Source organism: Eucyclogobius newberryi, unplaced genomic scaffold (genome assembly GCF_026437365.1).
Source record: "Eucyclogobius newberryi isolate DKJ021-1_F unplaced genomic scaffold, fEucNew1.0.hap1 SCAF_12, whole genome shotgun sequence".
Lineage (NCBI taxonomy): Eukaryota > Metazoa > Chordata > Actinopteri > Gobiiformes > Gobiidae > Eucyclogobius > Eucyclogobius newberryi.
The window spans coordinates 14,297,626-14,312,808 of record NW_027315746.1 but is presented as its reverse complement, the minus strand read 5'-3'; the positions used below and the strand labels follow the sequence as shown (position 1 = coordinate 14,312,808).

Sequence of the window (15,183 nt, the reverse complement as noted above, 5' to 3'; positions counted from 1 at the left end):
CTGAAGCGGCCTCATTTACTCTTTCATATACTCTTCAGGGGAAAACACGAACTGTACTTATTTACATAAAAAAGTCAGGTACCCCAGCTCTAATAGTTCTCAAATCTGTGTGAAATACTTTTTTACTGAAGTAGATTTTTTTGCCTTAATACTTACTTTCCCCCCTGTATAATTTTACTTTAGTAACAAAACTGAGTTCTTCTTCCACCACTGGACTTAGAATATCGATAGTCTAAATTGTGGACTTTTACAGTTCCTGAAATACCTGGTTTGAGTGCGTCCAACATGATTCATCTTGAAATATGCTATCGATTCCTCAGGATATACAGAGAAAAGTAGCATTTAAAGTAGCAAGTAAAGATGGTAAATAATAAAGTTTGGGACAAAACAAAGTGGAGATAAATGAGGCAGGGGAAGGCGTGCTGTGTTTCTCCATGGTAACACAGCAGAGTAATAAACTCCTATTACAGCCACACTCCTGTTAAAGAGGAGAGTCTGTAAACTAGTAAAGAATGACAGTAAATACACGAGGCATCAACAGGACTAGGTTAGTGGTTAAATTTACCATTTAAAAAAAACGTTTTTGTCATTTGAACGATCTTTATTGTACGACTAGTTAATTATTACTATACTAGGGGTTGTAAGAAAAAAAATCTATACCATATGTACTAATGAAACTAGTTTACCTTAACCCTCACTGCTCTGCATCAAGAGCACGCGCTGTGTAAGAAACTGTGAGGAGACGTCTCAGGAGGCGCTCTTGTTTTACTTCATAAATTCTCGCGCTAACTTCATTATGGATTCCCCAAAAACACAGCGCAGCTTCAAAAACACACACCGCGCAGCCCCAAACACTGTGCTGCCCCAAACACATATCGCGCAGCCCCAAACACACACCTCGCAGCCCCAAACACACACCTCGCAGCCCCAAACACACACCTCGCAGCCCCAAACACACACCTCGCAGCCCCAAACACACACCTCGCAGCCCCAAACACACACCGCGCATCCTCAAAAACACACCGCGCAGCCCCAAACACACACCTCGCAGCCCCAAACACACACCGCGCATCCCCAAACAGACACCGCGCATCCCCAAACAGACACCGCGCATCCCCAAAAACACACCGCGCATCCCCAAACACACACCGCGCAGCCCCAAACACACACCTCGCAGCCCCAAACACACACCTCGCAGCCCCAAACACACACCTCGCAGCCCCAAACACACACCTCGCAGCCCCAAACACACACCTCGCAGCCCCAAACACACACCGCGCATCCCCAAACACACACCTCGCAGCCCCAAAAACACACCTCGCAGCCCCAAACACACGCCGCGCAGCCCCAAAAACACACCGCGCAGCTCCCAAAACACACCGCGCAGCCCCCAAAACACACCGCGCAGCCCCCAAAACACACCGCGCAGCCCCCAAAACACACCGCGCAGTTTGAGACCCAATTGTTTTTATAATTGTGTATCAAAAGTTTAAAATGTGAGTATTGTGACAAAATACTATCAAACCCAAACATTCCTTACTTTTTCATTTATTTATAAGTTTTTCTGATTTCATGGCCATGTTCACCAGTCAAAGACAAGAGGCCGCTTCACCACACGTACTTGGGAAGACAAAGGACAGATACATCCTGCAGTGGACTATATACTTGTACACATTTTCTGCATACTGTACTTTTTATAGTATGTTTCTTGTTTCTCATCTGCTTTTGTTCAATTATCTTTGCAGATCGAGGAGTGTGTGGTCTGCTCTGACAAAAAAGCAGCCGTGTTGTTCCAGCCCTGTGGTCACATGTGCGCTTGTGAGAGTGAGTACACTTACTTTTGTTGTGTCAAGAAAAATGTTATTGGCTACAACAATATTTTATGTCACTGTGTGTTCAAGTACATAAAGGCGTCAAATGGTCAAAAGAACATCAACAGAGATTAAAGCGAGATCAAAACAAGGCCAGATTAGAACGAGGGAGATTATGAATAAAAATCACAACATATTTTGGGAGATGTAAAGAACTCTGTGAGCTGGCCAAAGTTGAAACCAGCATTTCACTTTATGCTCTTGCAATGTGGATATTACAGTTTTGTGAAGTGCTTTATACAATATTTTATGTAGCTAAAGTACTATTTGTATATTTTAGTAAAATTACATTGTCTTGATGGACACCATTTTGAGGATTTTTGACCCTCCAGGGATGATTTTATTGTTGAGTGTATTATAGGGCTGCAAATAACTATTTAGCATTCCACTAGTCAGCGAATATTGTATATATATTTTTTTTATCTATAACAATAAACTAGATTTTTTTTGTCAAACAATACCGTATTTTCCGGAGTATAAATCGCACCAGCCAAAAAAAGAATGCATAATAGAGTAGAAAAAACATATATAAGTTGCACTGGAGTATGAAATGTGTTTGCAAGTGTAAAAATAACAAATAATATAATCTATAAGTCACTCCGGAGTATAAGTATAAATATAAGTATAAGTTGGCTGGCCAAAACTATGAAAAAAGGTGCGACTTATAGTCCGGATAATACGGTAATACGTTTTTGACTGGACGAAGGTAAAAATAGGCTTCTGGGTGGAGAATATTCATAAAATGTGTGTGTGTAAAAAGTGTATTATTGAAGGACACTTTTTCCTTCTTTTGTTGTAATAACGCTGCTGTCTCTGGCACGTCTTTCACCGTCTGTATCGTTCAGATAACAGTTACTGAATTGGTTAAGAAAAAGAAAAAAAGTAATATTTTATTAGTCACAGTTATTACGATTAATCTCCGCAGCCCCACAGCTAAAGCAACTGTCCTAATGTCACGCCGCTGAAACCTAACCTTCCTTTAGTGTTTATTTCCCCCTCTTACTTCTCACCCTCTGACCCATAATGCTTTGCTCTCTGCTCCGTCAGACTGTGCCAGCCTCATGAAGAAGTGCGTACAGTGCCGGGCTGTGGTGGAACGCCGCACTCCTTTCGTTCTGTGCTGTGGAGGGAAAGGTATGGAGGATGATGCCGCTCATGATGATGATGATGATGGTGATGATGATGATGATGATGATGATGATGATGATGATGATGATGACCTTAGTGAGTGAATCTTCCACACGTTTTTTGCTTTAATTTACTTTTGCTTTCACCTTTTCTCCCATCTTTTCCTTTGCATTCACATTTTTCCCATCTTGCTTTGCACATTGTGTTATTGTTTACGATGTCGTTTTCCGCGTAACATTTCAAGTTTCTACAAATTTGAAACTTGTTTGCAGCGGGATTTTGCACCTTTCATTTGTATTAATCATTTCTCAAAAGCTAGAAGACATTTTGAGATGACTGTGCCGCCCACGTTGAATATTACAGGGTCATACGTTTTACACATATGATTTATTTATTAGCGCTGCTCATTTGAATTAACATAACACTATTGCATAGATATAATTACTCAGACCACCCTATAGACACGCCTGCATTATGTTAAAAAAAAGCACTGTGTCACCGTGGCAACAATAAAACACTGTAGATTACACAATCAACATTTATAAAGTTTTATTTTTCCATTGCATTTTTGAGTGAGTGAGCTCCTCATTTTTACTCCATTGATTTTACAGTGAATATTGATTTTAATTTTGTACCTTTCATTTGTCTGGGATAAATGTGTTTAGTTTTTCCGGGCTGCACAATATTTTCAAAGTAATGATATAGTTGATTTTGAATGAAACTATTTTATATTTAAGTTTAATCTTTAGTTTGGTTTGTTGGTTAGTACGGCAAGTTTATTTGTAGAGCACAATTTGTACTAAAGGCAATTCAAAGAGCTTCACACAACAGGAAAACATGTTTAAGACATAAAAGAAAAGACATATGGACAGCTAAACAAAAATGTTTTTAGCCCTATTTTAACAATCCTGACTCTGGCACCAGCAGGAGGCCGGTCCATGTTTAGTCCTGACTCTGGCACCAGCAGGAGGCCGGTCCATGTTTAGTCCTGACTCTGGCACCAGCAGGAGGCCGGTCCATGTTTAGTCCTGACTCTGGCACCAGCAGGAGGCCGGTCCATGTTTAGTCCTGACTCTGGCACCAGCAGGAGGCCGGTCCATGTTTAGTCCTGACTCTGGCACCAGCAGGAGGCCGGTCCATGTTTAGTCCTGACTCTGGCACCAGCAGGAGGCCGGTCCATGTTTAGTCCTGACTCTGGCACCAGCAGGAGGCCGGTCCCTGAGGTCCTCAGAGTCTGAGATGGTTCATATGGCACTGACATGTCAGAGATGTACTTTGGTGCTAGGCCATGGAGAGATGTGCTGATTGAGATTTTTGAGCTCATCAAAAACACACCTGGAGGTGCATTTCGCTTCCTTCACACTAGGTTGATGAATCCAGGTTAGAAAATCCTCTCCCCTCCGAGCGCCAAAAACATTCTCAGAAAACATGGCTCAGAGAATCTTCTCTGCTGTTTGTAAGTCCATAAATCATCGCCAGACTCGTTCTGTAAATTTCTCCCATCTAATCACAACTGCGTGCTGGGACCAGGATGGGAGAGGCCAACTTGAAATGCATTGAAATGTTCTTCTTAAACTGTGTGTAATTTCCTGTAAAGCCAGTAGATGGCACCAAATCTCAGTTAGGCCTGGGGAAAATAACAGAGATCTAAATTAAATTTAGTTTTTTAGTTTTAAAAAAGAGGTCAAACTAAAGGTACTCAAGAGCATGTCTAAAGGCTAATAACAATTAAAATAATGCATAATATTTGTCCTTTGCAAATATATATAAAGCGGCTTCCACACCGCCGCGGCCGAAGCGTCCAGTTTACATTCAAAGTCTATAGTAAACGCTCGTCGAGCGCGTAGTGCGTTATCCGCGGCGCGATTTCTTTGTTTTTGCGGCGCGATTGGTGCGTTTTCTTACGCTCTCGACGCTTTGAGCGCGCGTATGAGCCAGCCGAGGCGGCCAATGCAGCTTACGCGACGCGTTCAGATATGTTGAAGTCTCTGCAGCAGAAGCGTAGCAGCCGCCGCAGCAGCCAATCAGAGCTGACGCTCCAGTGACGTACGTACGTATTGCCCCTCGCATTTCTGGTATTCCCCGTGGAATTCCCCAAGAAGCGGCACTTTTTCCTTGCTCGTCAACAATGGCAGACGAAAGACTGATTGTGGCCGTTTGTGGGAGAAAGGAGCTGTACGATGTATTCACGGTGGAATACAGAGACAGAAACAAACCAAAAACGTGAAAACAACACTCTCGATATCTGCAATTTTACACAATGAAAGGCCACACCGACAACAACCCCAGAAGAGAGCTCGAGCACGCCGTCCGGTGCGTAAACCTTTCAAATGTACACGCGCTCAAATTCTGCATCGGGCGCAATTAGGCCGCTGCGATCTGTACGTAGCTTAAGGCTGCGGTTATTTTATTACTTGGTTTACGGATCCGCCGCACTTAGATTATTGTTTTATAAAATATAAATAAAATTAATTATTATCCCCCTGTTCAATATAATTCATTTAAAAATGCGTAAACAAAGTAATAAAATAACTACGGCCTAAATGTATCACATTTTTTCACATGTTGCTGTTTTGGTTTGTTTTTTATTTTGTTATATAATATTATTAATAATAATAATAATAACAATAAAGGAACATTGCTCATATTTGGGCCACATGAATACAATTAAATAAAATTAAGTTTAAAATTAGATTTCAACAAACCCAATACAACATTGTAAAGATTGGTGTTACTTTAAGGGTGATCTTTATGTGGGAGAAAAATGCATTCTGAGAAAATGTCCTATTTATAAGTCTATGGATGTAATGAATAAAGTTCAGTCTTAAATGTAAATCCAGCCAGAGGTCAGTTTAGCTCAGTCGAGAGCCTCTAGCGGTCAGTAGTAGAACAAATGATCAGAATCAGTTTTATTGCCTTTGTCAATGAACAATTCACGATCTAGGAACTTCCTTCAACATAAAGCAGTGTGTTGTAATAGAAAAATGTATATTGGTAATATAATAATAATGCAAAATGAAAAGCCAGGCTGTATTTTACCCTCTAGTTTGGATGTTGTGCAGCCCATCTTAATTTGAAGTCTTCCTTTTATATTCCATTGTGTTGTATAGCACAGACTAAACACTGTCATGCAGGGGCAGCATCAACAGCATTTCTCAGTGACATTAACATTTAACCCAAACCTGCTCACTTTGATAACAGTTTTCACACTTTTCTCCCTCGCCTCTGTCCCCCCTTTTAACACCGCTTCACTTTGATACTAAATTCTCTCCCTGATCCTCCCTCTTGAGGCTTCAGTGAGTAGCTCTGCTCCCTTTAGGCCAAATGTGAGTGAGGATAACTCCTTCTGTAACGATGTGACTGGTTATTCTCAGCAGGGAGCTCTAACAGTATGGCAGGGGGGTCCCAAGATCTTCTCCAGCCCAACAATCTGGCTTTAAGTTGGTGTAAGTATCCTCCATGAACAACCCTCCCTCTTGATAACAGAGCTCCCCGCAGTGCTGCCCTGGCCCCAACCCGTAAGACTAAACCCATCATTGTCCCGTAGCATTGCACGCACACGTCTAGGATAATATAAGAATACATTGCATCTTAATCAGCGTTTTTTGAATTACTTTTTTAAATTAGTTCCCAAGTTGTTTTTTGCTTTTACACCATAATAAGCCTATGTATTTTGAATAATGTGCATGTTTGCTTACTATTGTTTCTACCGGCCGGTACAATAAAGTTCACGCCATGTTGTCTTATTTAGTTAAAGAATCATAGGACAGCCACAATTAAAGAAGACATGTTTATCTACCAAAGATAATGGTTTGCACTCAGTGGCTGCCGATTTTATACGATTATAATGACACGTAAACAGCGATCTGATATCTTTCTGATTATGGTCTCGCTGATTACTCACATCAGTATGCAAACATAGCCCGTGTTAGTTTACGTAGATGTATTTTGATGCTTTTGGCTGAATTTTATTGTACATTTTATAAGGCTGTAAAATCTGAAATGAACTTCTAACTTGTCACTGTCGCGCCCGCAGCGAGTGGAAACATCCCGGCTTTACAGAGAGACAAAGACAACACAAACGTCAACGCAGATGTTCAGAAGCTCCAACAGCAGCTGCAGGACATCAAGGAGCAGGTAAAGAGCATATTCTTAATTTAACTGCAGCTGCACAACCAGATATATAATGACACTTACGAAATATTTAGATCTGTTGATTGCCTCAGACACAAAGTTACTTAAGTTTCAGTGCAAACAAGTCCAGTCTTTCAATAAGCAAAATAGCGGTGCGGAATCAAAATGTATTTTTAGGGCACAATTCATACAAAATGTATTTCAAAGTGCGTTCAAAAAAGTGTACATTAAAATAACAATGCATCAAAAATGCAGTACAAAAAATATAGAAGCATAGATAATCACATTAAAATCCATTTAAAACCATAAAATGATGACACATTTCCCTCAGTCATTCGTAGTAGTAGGATTTTATTAAGGATTTATCAGTACTACAACTCTTATCAATACTCCATATCGATCTGGTACTTTAACGGTTCTCTTATCAGTACTTTTACACTGACAAAAAATACAAATGATTAATTTACAATAAACAACTTTCTCCCCATCAGAAACATGTATGCATGAAATTCAAATAAGCAAGTTGTTTAACTATTACTAACTAATTCAAACTTATTTTAAAATTATTTACAATGTAGGACATGTAGTAGCCAGCTTTAATGATATAGGCTAAATGCCAACACTCAGTTTCTCTTGGTGCTTATTCTCCGTGTGATCTTGTGTCAGTCAGTGTTCTGTTACATGTTTTTGACATGATGTGATGATTACGCGTCATAGCGACCCGTGTATCACAGCTCTTTGCTGACGGCTTTCATAAGATATGTCCCATGTGTGACCTGTCGGCCCTGCTCCGACCGCCCAGTGCGCCCAGTGGGACAGTTCGCTCAGACACAGCGACATAGACACAGAAATTATTCGATGCCTCGTGTGGCTCACGGTCAAATGAAAGAAAGACCGTTTCCTGTTCTTTTGCGTGACATTTGTGCGACTCCTCAGCACCGTTAAGAGCACCGTTAGCACTGGAGCTTATTGATCCAGAGGAACATTTAGACTTTGGTACTAGTCCATTCCATTTGGTTCTGGAAGTCAGTTCTGAGTTTTTTTTTGCCATATATCTCAGAAAAGCAGTATTGAGCAGAGTACAAAAGCTCATCAGCGGATGATGTAATTACATCTCCTAAATTGTTACAAACATCTGGTATGGGGTAATTTTACATTCTTAATTTTTTCTTGGACAAATTCAGTTTTGCAGAACAAAATTTCTTTAGTTTCTGGCTCCGTCAAAGTTTAAGTTTTCATCCTACTCGGGTTGTCAAAAGTATAACAAAAACAAATCAATAACACAGGACAAACTTTGACCTTTCCTGAACAACTGTAGAATGAGTTGAGCCTTATCAGAACAAGATTAAGACCACGTAGTAACAAACAAAGTCAAGAAAATACTATTTGTCTTTGTCTATTGGTGTTTTTAAGAAACTACCATTGTGGTGTAGTAATTGCAGCATCAAGCCACTTTCTTAGTTTGAAAATGGAGTTTGAGATGTTAGTGTCATGACAACACTGCCTCTGTGTCTTTGTCCAGACCATGTGCCCGGTGTGTCTGGACCGGCTCAAAAACATGATCTTCATGTGTGGCCACGGCACGTGCCAGCTGTGTGGAGACCGCATGAGCGAGTGTCCCATCTGCCGCAAGGCCATCGAGCGCCGCATCCTCCTCTACTGAAGCTCACCCTCCTCCACCTGAACTGAGCACATCCAAAAAACTACTACACCAGCCTGACCTGACGCGTGTTCATCCTCAGCACCTCTGTCCCAGAGATCTCCGTGGTCTTACCTTCACCGCTCTTAAAAACTGATGGATTCCTGTTACACATCTACACGTGGACGTTTATCGTGGATTACCAGTTCACCTCTGTGTTCACTGTGGTCTATAGACTTTAAAATGTCAGAAGTGCAGAAGCCGTAGAGGTCGTCGTCATCGTACCCTTTTCCCTTTTATGCATCTGTTGCGGTGAAGTCACCCGCAGTTTAAATGGTATTTTGAAATCCAGCTGATATAATGTATTAATGTTTGACGTGACGGTGTGGCGCGTTTACACTACATGTTCGAGACTTTGCATGGTCAGGTTTGGTATTGAGACCATAAACCTCAAGCATAACATTACAACCATCAGCTAATGACGAGTTCACTATGCACATCGTAAACGCCAAGAATACTCCAGAAAAAGACTCCGATATGAACCGCTAAACTAATGAAACTAGGTCAAAACTAAACGTATTAAGAAGCGTTATATCCTTTTAAACAAATCAGGAAAAGTCCATCCAGGTCTTATAAATGTATTTTCAGTATCAATATTCTAGATTTTGTATGAAATTAATATCTGGGTATTCATTTTTTTTTTGACGACTCTAATATTGCCTAAATATTTAAAGCAAGATTGATCAAATGAATGTTTCAATATATAGATTCCAACAGAAACGTCATGATTTGTTATTTGAACATAACTAGCATTTTCCACCATAAATGATACGCTCACTATTTAAATTTCGCATCTATTCACAACTATATTTACTAAACTTGATTTCCCACCTCTATTCATTTGCGTGCGTGTCTCCGTATGAGAAGAGGAGACGTTTAATACCTTCTCACGAGTGTTTCCTGTTCATTTGGCTTGGCTCCTCTTCCTGCCGATGCTCACGTCTGGTCATAATGTTATGCTTGGTCCTAAAACAGCCTTGTCAGTCCAAAAAAAAAAAACGGTCTTTGCCTCCACTTTGCGCCACGCCTTGTACTTTGTTTACCGGCCGCCATCGACCGCCATGTCGCAACAGCTCCTTGGACTTCACTCCATCGACGCTCCAATACCGATCACCCACATCCGCTGCTGTAAACCACATTATGCAAACATCACGCTCAAAAGTATGGCCGCGGCACCAACGTTACTGTGCGTGTTGTCGTGGCGCAGAAACGAGCGTGTACAATTTGTAATTCACCGATGCGATGACTTCAGTGCCATCTGCTTCCAAAAGTCCGTTAAAACAGCTTGTACGGCGATAAAGTGTTTGCACCATTTATTATTTAACTCTTCAAAATCAAACTTTATCGAGCTAGAGAGTACAATCTAATAATACACAAAGAAAGAGGTATAGAATAAATTATTTCTTAACGCTGCCCAAAAATAGGATTTATAGATTCACTGCCTTCCTAAAACTGTATGTAGCCTCAAGTTTTACATTTTTGCTTTGATGTAAGTTTGTTTTTGTAATATTATGATATTTTGTTGTTGCTATTCTATTGTGTTGCAATAGCTTCCTAGCAATCATGTGTAGAAACGTTTTACTACGAAGAAAAAAGAAAGAAAAAATACTGTAGGTCTTATTTGTTTGTGAAATGAATATATTTTGTTGTATCTTCTGCTTGTTTTCGGGAGGAAAGCTAATGATTTTTGAGACAGAACTTGCCTTACCTCTTGTAAAATGGATAAAATTATGACTGCTAACATTGTTTTTTTGTTCTCGTTCTGGAGGAAAGAAACACTTTTATTGATAACACATAAGCTAGAAGCACTAATTCGCTTTAAAATAGTGTTGTTCGGTTGTCTAAAAGAAAGCCTTTTTTTTGTACTTTATGTTCAAAACTTGTAACTTGTCACAAATGTATTCATCGTATTTTCTTTGGCATGAATGTGGACATATGCAGTACAAACAGTCGGATCTGTAGTTCTCAAAAGTGCTTTTCAAAACTAGCATATGGCAAGAATAAAGCGCTAACAAAAAATGAACCACGCCAAATCAAAGAAACCTGTTATTTTTCCTAACGCTTTAAGATTGTAAATGAGCCCGGAGCTTGTTTGGTTTTTCCAGCGGAGTCGAGATGTAGTTAGCCGCGTATAAGCAGGACATTAGCATCTTGTTTCTTTTCCCCTGCTGGGCGGCGGCTGCCTCTCGAGGGGGGACGGAGTGGCAGAGGAGGGACTGTAATGTAATTGAAAATGCGAACACCTATGAGTCAGCGCCGGTGTGTGAGAGCACGCTATGGTAACGCCAACAGAGACGGAGGGACAGCGTCGTGTTAATCTGCCCACTGAGCTTTGCAAAATGACAAAGTACACAAGTAAAAGTACTGTAATTCATTGTTAGTGGATACTTCTTACATTTCATCACATTTGAGAGCAGGAATCTGTATTTTCTATTTTTTTTTTCATTTGCTTTGTGGGGTTCTTTTTTGTTCCCAGTGACAGATTTGATCAAAGAAAAAGAATAATTGAGAAATTGATTAGAATTGCTACTGTTGACCAATAACAGGACAATTTTTAAAATCACAATTACAACATTTAGGTATAGAATTTTAATGCAAGTTTTTTTTTTCTCTTATATCTGTACTTTTACTCAAGTAAAACATTTGATAAGTTCTTCCACCACAGCAAAGTAACATGTTTTAGAAAATCTATTTTATTCCAGAAAAAGGCCCTGAAGAAGCATAATTACAGTAGAGAGAAGCCCAGTGACAAAACAGTTATTTAGAATTTATTTCAGCAATAACAACTTTTGGACTGTTGCATTAATCCACTGCTTCTTTTGTGTTAAGACTTGACTGTTTTAATTCATTATTATGTGTTTCTCACAGTATCAGATTGTTATTTCTATACCTGCATTACGGCTTTGTCATCTGGATCTGGATTTGTTACACGTGTAATTAATATGTGATCCCTTATTTAAAGATGCATTGTGTAACTTTTCTGGTGTGAGGGTCCATCACCTGCTCGAGATGATGCTTTGCAGAGAATGTTCTACAGTAATTATTGCAAAACAAAAAACACAAAAAAAACCTGAAAAACATACATTCTTACTGTGAGCAAGCTCGCCTCTTCACAGATCTGACCAGTTAATTGACTTGGTGGTGTCACTTGCTGGTCTCCATGGCAATGAAAAAGAAATAAAAAGCGCCATTCCATCCACGGAGACGAGCATGTGCTGGACACTACCTGAAAAGTTCCATAATGCACCTTTTAATCACAATAGAGTGCTTATAGAGTACAACCAGGTTTGTAACCGGACTATTCCAGGTCTAAATTAGAGCTAAACCAGATCTAAAATGGACTACACTATTGCCTTACCCGGTCTAAACAAGGACTAACCCAAAAGTAGACGAAAATGTAAATTAAATTGGCTCTAAATTCAGCTCATATTTGAACAGAACGTCACCTGAAGGAGCTTGGAATATGCTACACGATATGTTAACACTATTGATATGTTAATGATCAAAGAGTATCTCAAGTTTTTCATATATTCTGTTTAGTGATCCCAGAGTACATCCAACAATTAAAAGAACATGCCAAATACAAACTACAGCACATAACGACACATCTTTGCCTTTGTCTTAGATTCACAGAGGCCACAGAGCCGACGCACTCGAACTCTCAGTCCACTTGACTTGCTCGTTGAAAATCCCTGTGTAAAGTTGCGGTCGTGGAGCTGCTCGCGGCTGATAATGTGATGTATTCTCCCCGGTGAGCGGCGTGACAGCGGGACATCTCCCCAGCGCCGCCAAATTATAACCGAGGGCCGTTTGTGCTCCAGCTCATTGACTAGTCCATTCATAACGTGGACGGCTCAGATCTCTGGGCCGGTCTCAGGTCTGCGGCGGCCCGGGTCCCGCTCGTCCATCATGTTGTCAGCTCTATCTCTCCCTCTCTCCTCTTTCCCCCTCCTCTCTTTGTCAGTGAAGAGCACAGGAGAGACTGGGGCCCTTTATACTGCGAGGTCTAAGGGACTGACATCACTACACTGCTGTAAAGTCCTCACAAGTCACTTTACACTGCAAAAGACAGTGTTTGACGGACACTGGACACAGGCCGTGGTGGAAGAGGTGATCAAGTACTCGAGTAAAAGTAATCAAAAAATCTACTTAAGTAGATTTTTTGAAAAGTAACACATCAAAAAATGTTCTTATGTAAAAGTAACACATCAAAAAATCTACTTAAGTAGATTTTTTGAAAAGTAACACATCAAAAAATGTTCTTATGTAAAAGTAACACATCAAAAAATCTACTTCAGTAAAACTAACACATCAAAAAATCTACTTCAGTAAAAGTAACACATCAAAAAATCTACTTCAGTAAAAGTAACACATCAAAAAATCTACTTCAGTAAAAGTAACACATCAAAAAATCTACTTCAGTAAAACTAACACATCAAAAAATCTACTTCAGTAAAACTAACACATCAAAAAATCTACTTCAGTAAAAGTAACGCATCAACAAATCTACTTATGTAAAAGTCTGAAATACCGGTTTTAAAAATGTACTTTAATAGTATAAAGTATTTTACTGTGGTTAATGTGCAGCACACGCTCCAGGCTCCATGTGCAACCGCAGTGTTGTGAGTTTGAATCCCGACACTGGAAATTTACCGCATGTCCTCCCTTCTCTCATCCCCCGTTCACGCTCACCTGTCCTGTCCATTGAAGCCCACGGGCCAAAAGTCCTTGTCTTTTGCACAAATTTGAGAAGTGTTAAATGTAGTGATTTTTGCTCAACAGCAGTAATTTGAATCGATTTCCTTCCTTTCCTGTTTATTCTTTTCCTCAGAGCTGGGGCTTGAACTCTAAACTTATACGCAGAATGTCACCGTGAATGTACTAGTACTACTGGTTTTTACTTTTTAGTTAAATTTAAAAATGTAGAGGAGGAGAAAGTAAAACATCGCTGTAAAAATGACTTGAGTAAGATACAGATACCCCAAAATGTTACTTAAATACACTACTTTAACTTTTGTACTTTGTTACTTTCCAACACTGCCAAGGCTCATATTGTATTACTTAATTTGAACAAAACATGTTTTGCACCTTCATTCTCATTCAAATCAGTTTTAAAATTATAAATGTACCAACAACAAAAAAATGACATATATGAAATGCAAATAATTTATGTGATTATTCAAGTGTCAGTTATTCTTTGTATTTTTATTGATTGATTTATCTATTTATTTCAAGCAAAGAGAACAAAATTAATTAATAAATAAACTTGAGGATAAAATCAACATAAATAACACTTTTAGACAGTTGCAGATGAACGCTCTCACTGCTCAGTCGCTGCTTTGCCCTTTTCATTTACAAACACATTTTTAATCACAGTTGACTTCAGCCTGAATAAAGTGAATCATTTGAATTTGACAGAAGTTTGGAACCAACAAGAAAATGGTTGAATCTCTATTTCTGGTAAGTTCACTCTCAAAAACTACAGACACATTTGATTCTTATTCAACAAATCAATTCATAGCATTTGAGTGGATGTTGGGAAAAAGTTTGATTTGTTTTTCCATCTTAACGTATTGATGACATCATCTTTTTATCTCATCTGCTCCTGCCTCAGCTCTTGCCCCTGCTCCTTCTGCTCCTTCTGCTCCTGCATCTTCTGCCCCTGTCCCATGTCATACAGTGGTTCCTGCCCCTGCTCCTGCATCTTCTGCCCCTGTCCCATGTCAGACAGTGGTCCTGCTGCAGAGGTGCCGGAGACGGGGTCCTATCTCAAACCTGTCCCTCCTCCAGCTCCAGGAGGGCATCTAATCCAAGGGACGTGCCCCTCTGTGTTCTCCAGGCTTCAGCGAGCAGCAGATAGATCCCGGCCGGACCCCCCGCCGTGCTGAGAAAACACAGCCACTGTCCTACGAGTCTCTGCTGACGTCAGAGTAAAAGGTCAGTGGTGACAGGGCTCTGTTCTGCAAAGGTGTGACAAAAAGACAAAAAGCTTTTCTTATCTGACTTTGTTGTGTGTTTTATTACCATTTGTTACCATTTATTTATTACTCTTTGTTTCTACATTGGAATGTGCGAGCTACTGTGTCCAAGTAATTTCCTTTGTGGATCATTAAAGTTTGTCTAGTCTTAGTCTAAGTCTAAATATAAGTATAACTTATAGATATATAAATACAAATATTTGCTTCTATATTTCCATAGCTCTGAAGTGCAGGTTCCCGTGGTTATCACAAGAGGGCGCTGCATCCAACAACTCCAGTTTGATATTTTAGATATAATCCAGTAACACTGCACCAACAAGGAACATGGCATGTATTTATATGTATGTATTTATTTGAAATATTCTACATACAA

At 39.8% G+C, this 15,183-nt stretch overlaps 1 protein-coding gene across 6 annotated transcripts in view; it reads left to right on the top strand.

Annotated features, from left to right (window-relative positions):
* The window catches only part of mib1 (MIB E3 ubiquitin protein ligase 1), a 57,662-nt gene extending 47,246 nt beyond the window's left edge, over window positions 1–10,416 (top strand). The window contains exons 18-22 of one of the 6 annotated variants that reach the window (XM_072440898.1): window positions 1,746–1,824; window positions 2,919–3,005; window positions 6,377–6,445; window positions 7,036–7,136; window positions 8,656–10,416. In XM_072440898.1, the coding sequence (XP_072296999.1) occupies window positions 1,746–1,824; window positions 2,919–3,005; window positions 6,377–6,445; window positions 7,036–7,136; window positions 8,656–8,796 (477 nt within the window). In that variant the 3' untranslated portion in view covers window positions 8,797–10,416. Of the gene's footprint in view, window positions 1–1,745; window positions 1,825–2,918; window positions 3,096–6,373; window positions 6,446–7,035; window positions 7,137–8,655 lie in introns of all 6 variants that reach the window. The other 5 variants (XM_072440897.1, XM_072440895.1, XM_072440894.1 and 2 more) reach the window with 5 other exon arrangements.
* The last annotated feature ends 4,767 nt before the right edge of the window (window positions 10,417–15,183 follow it).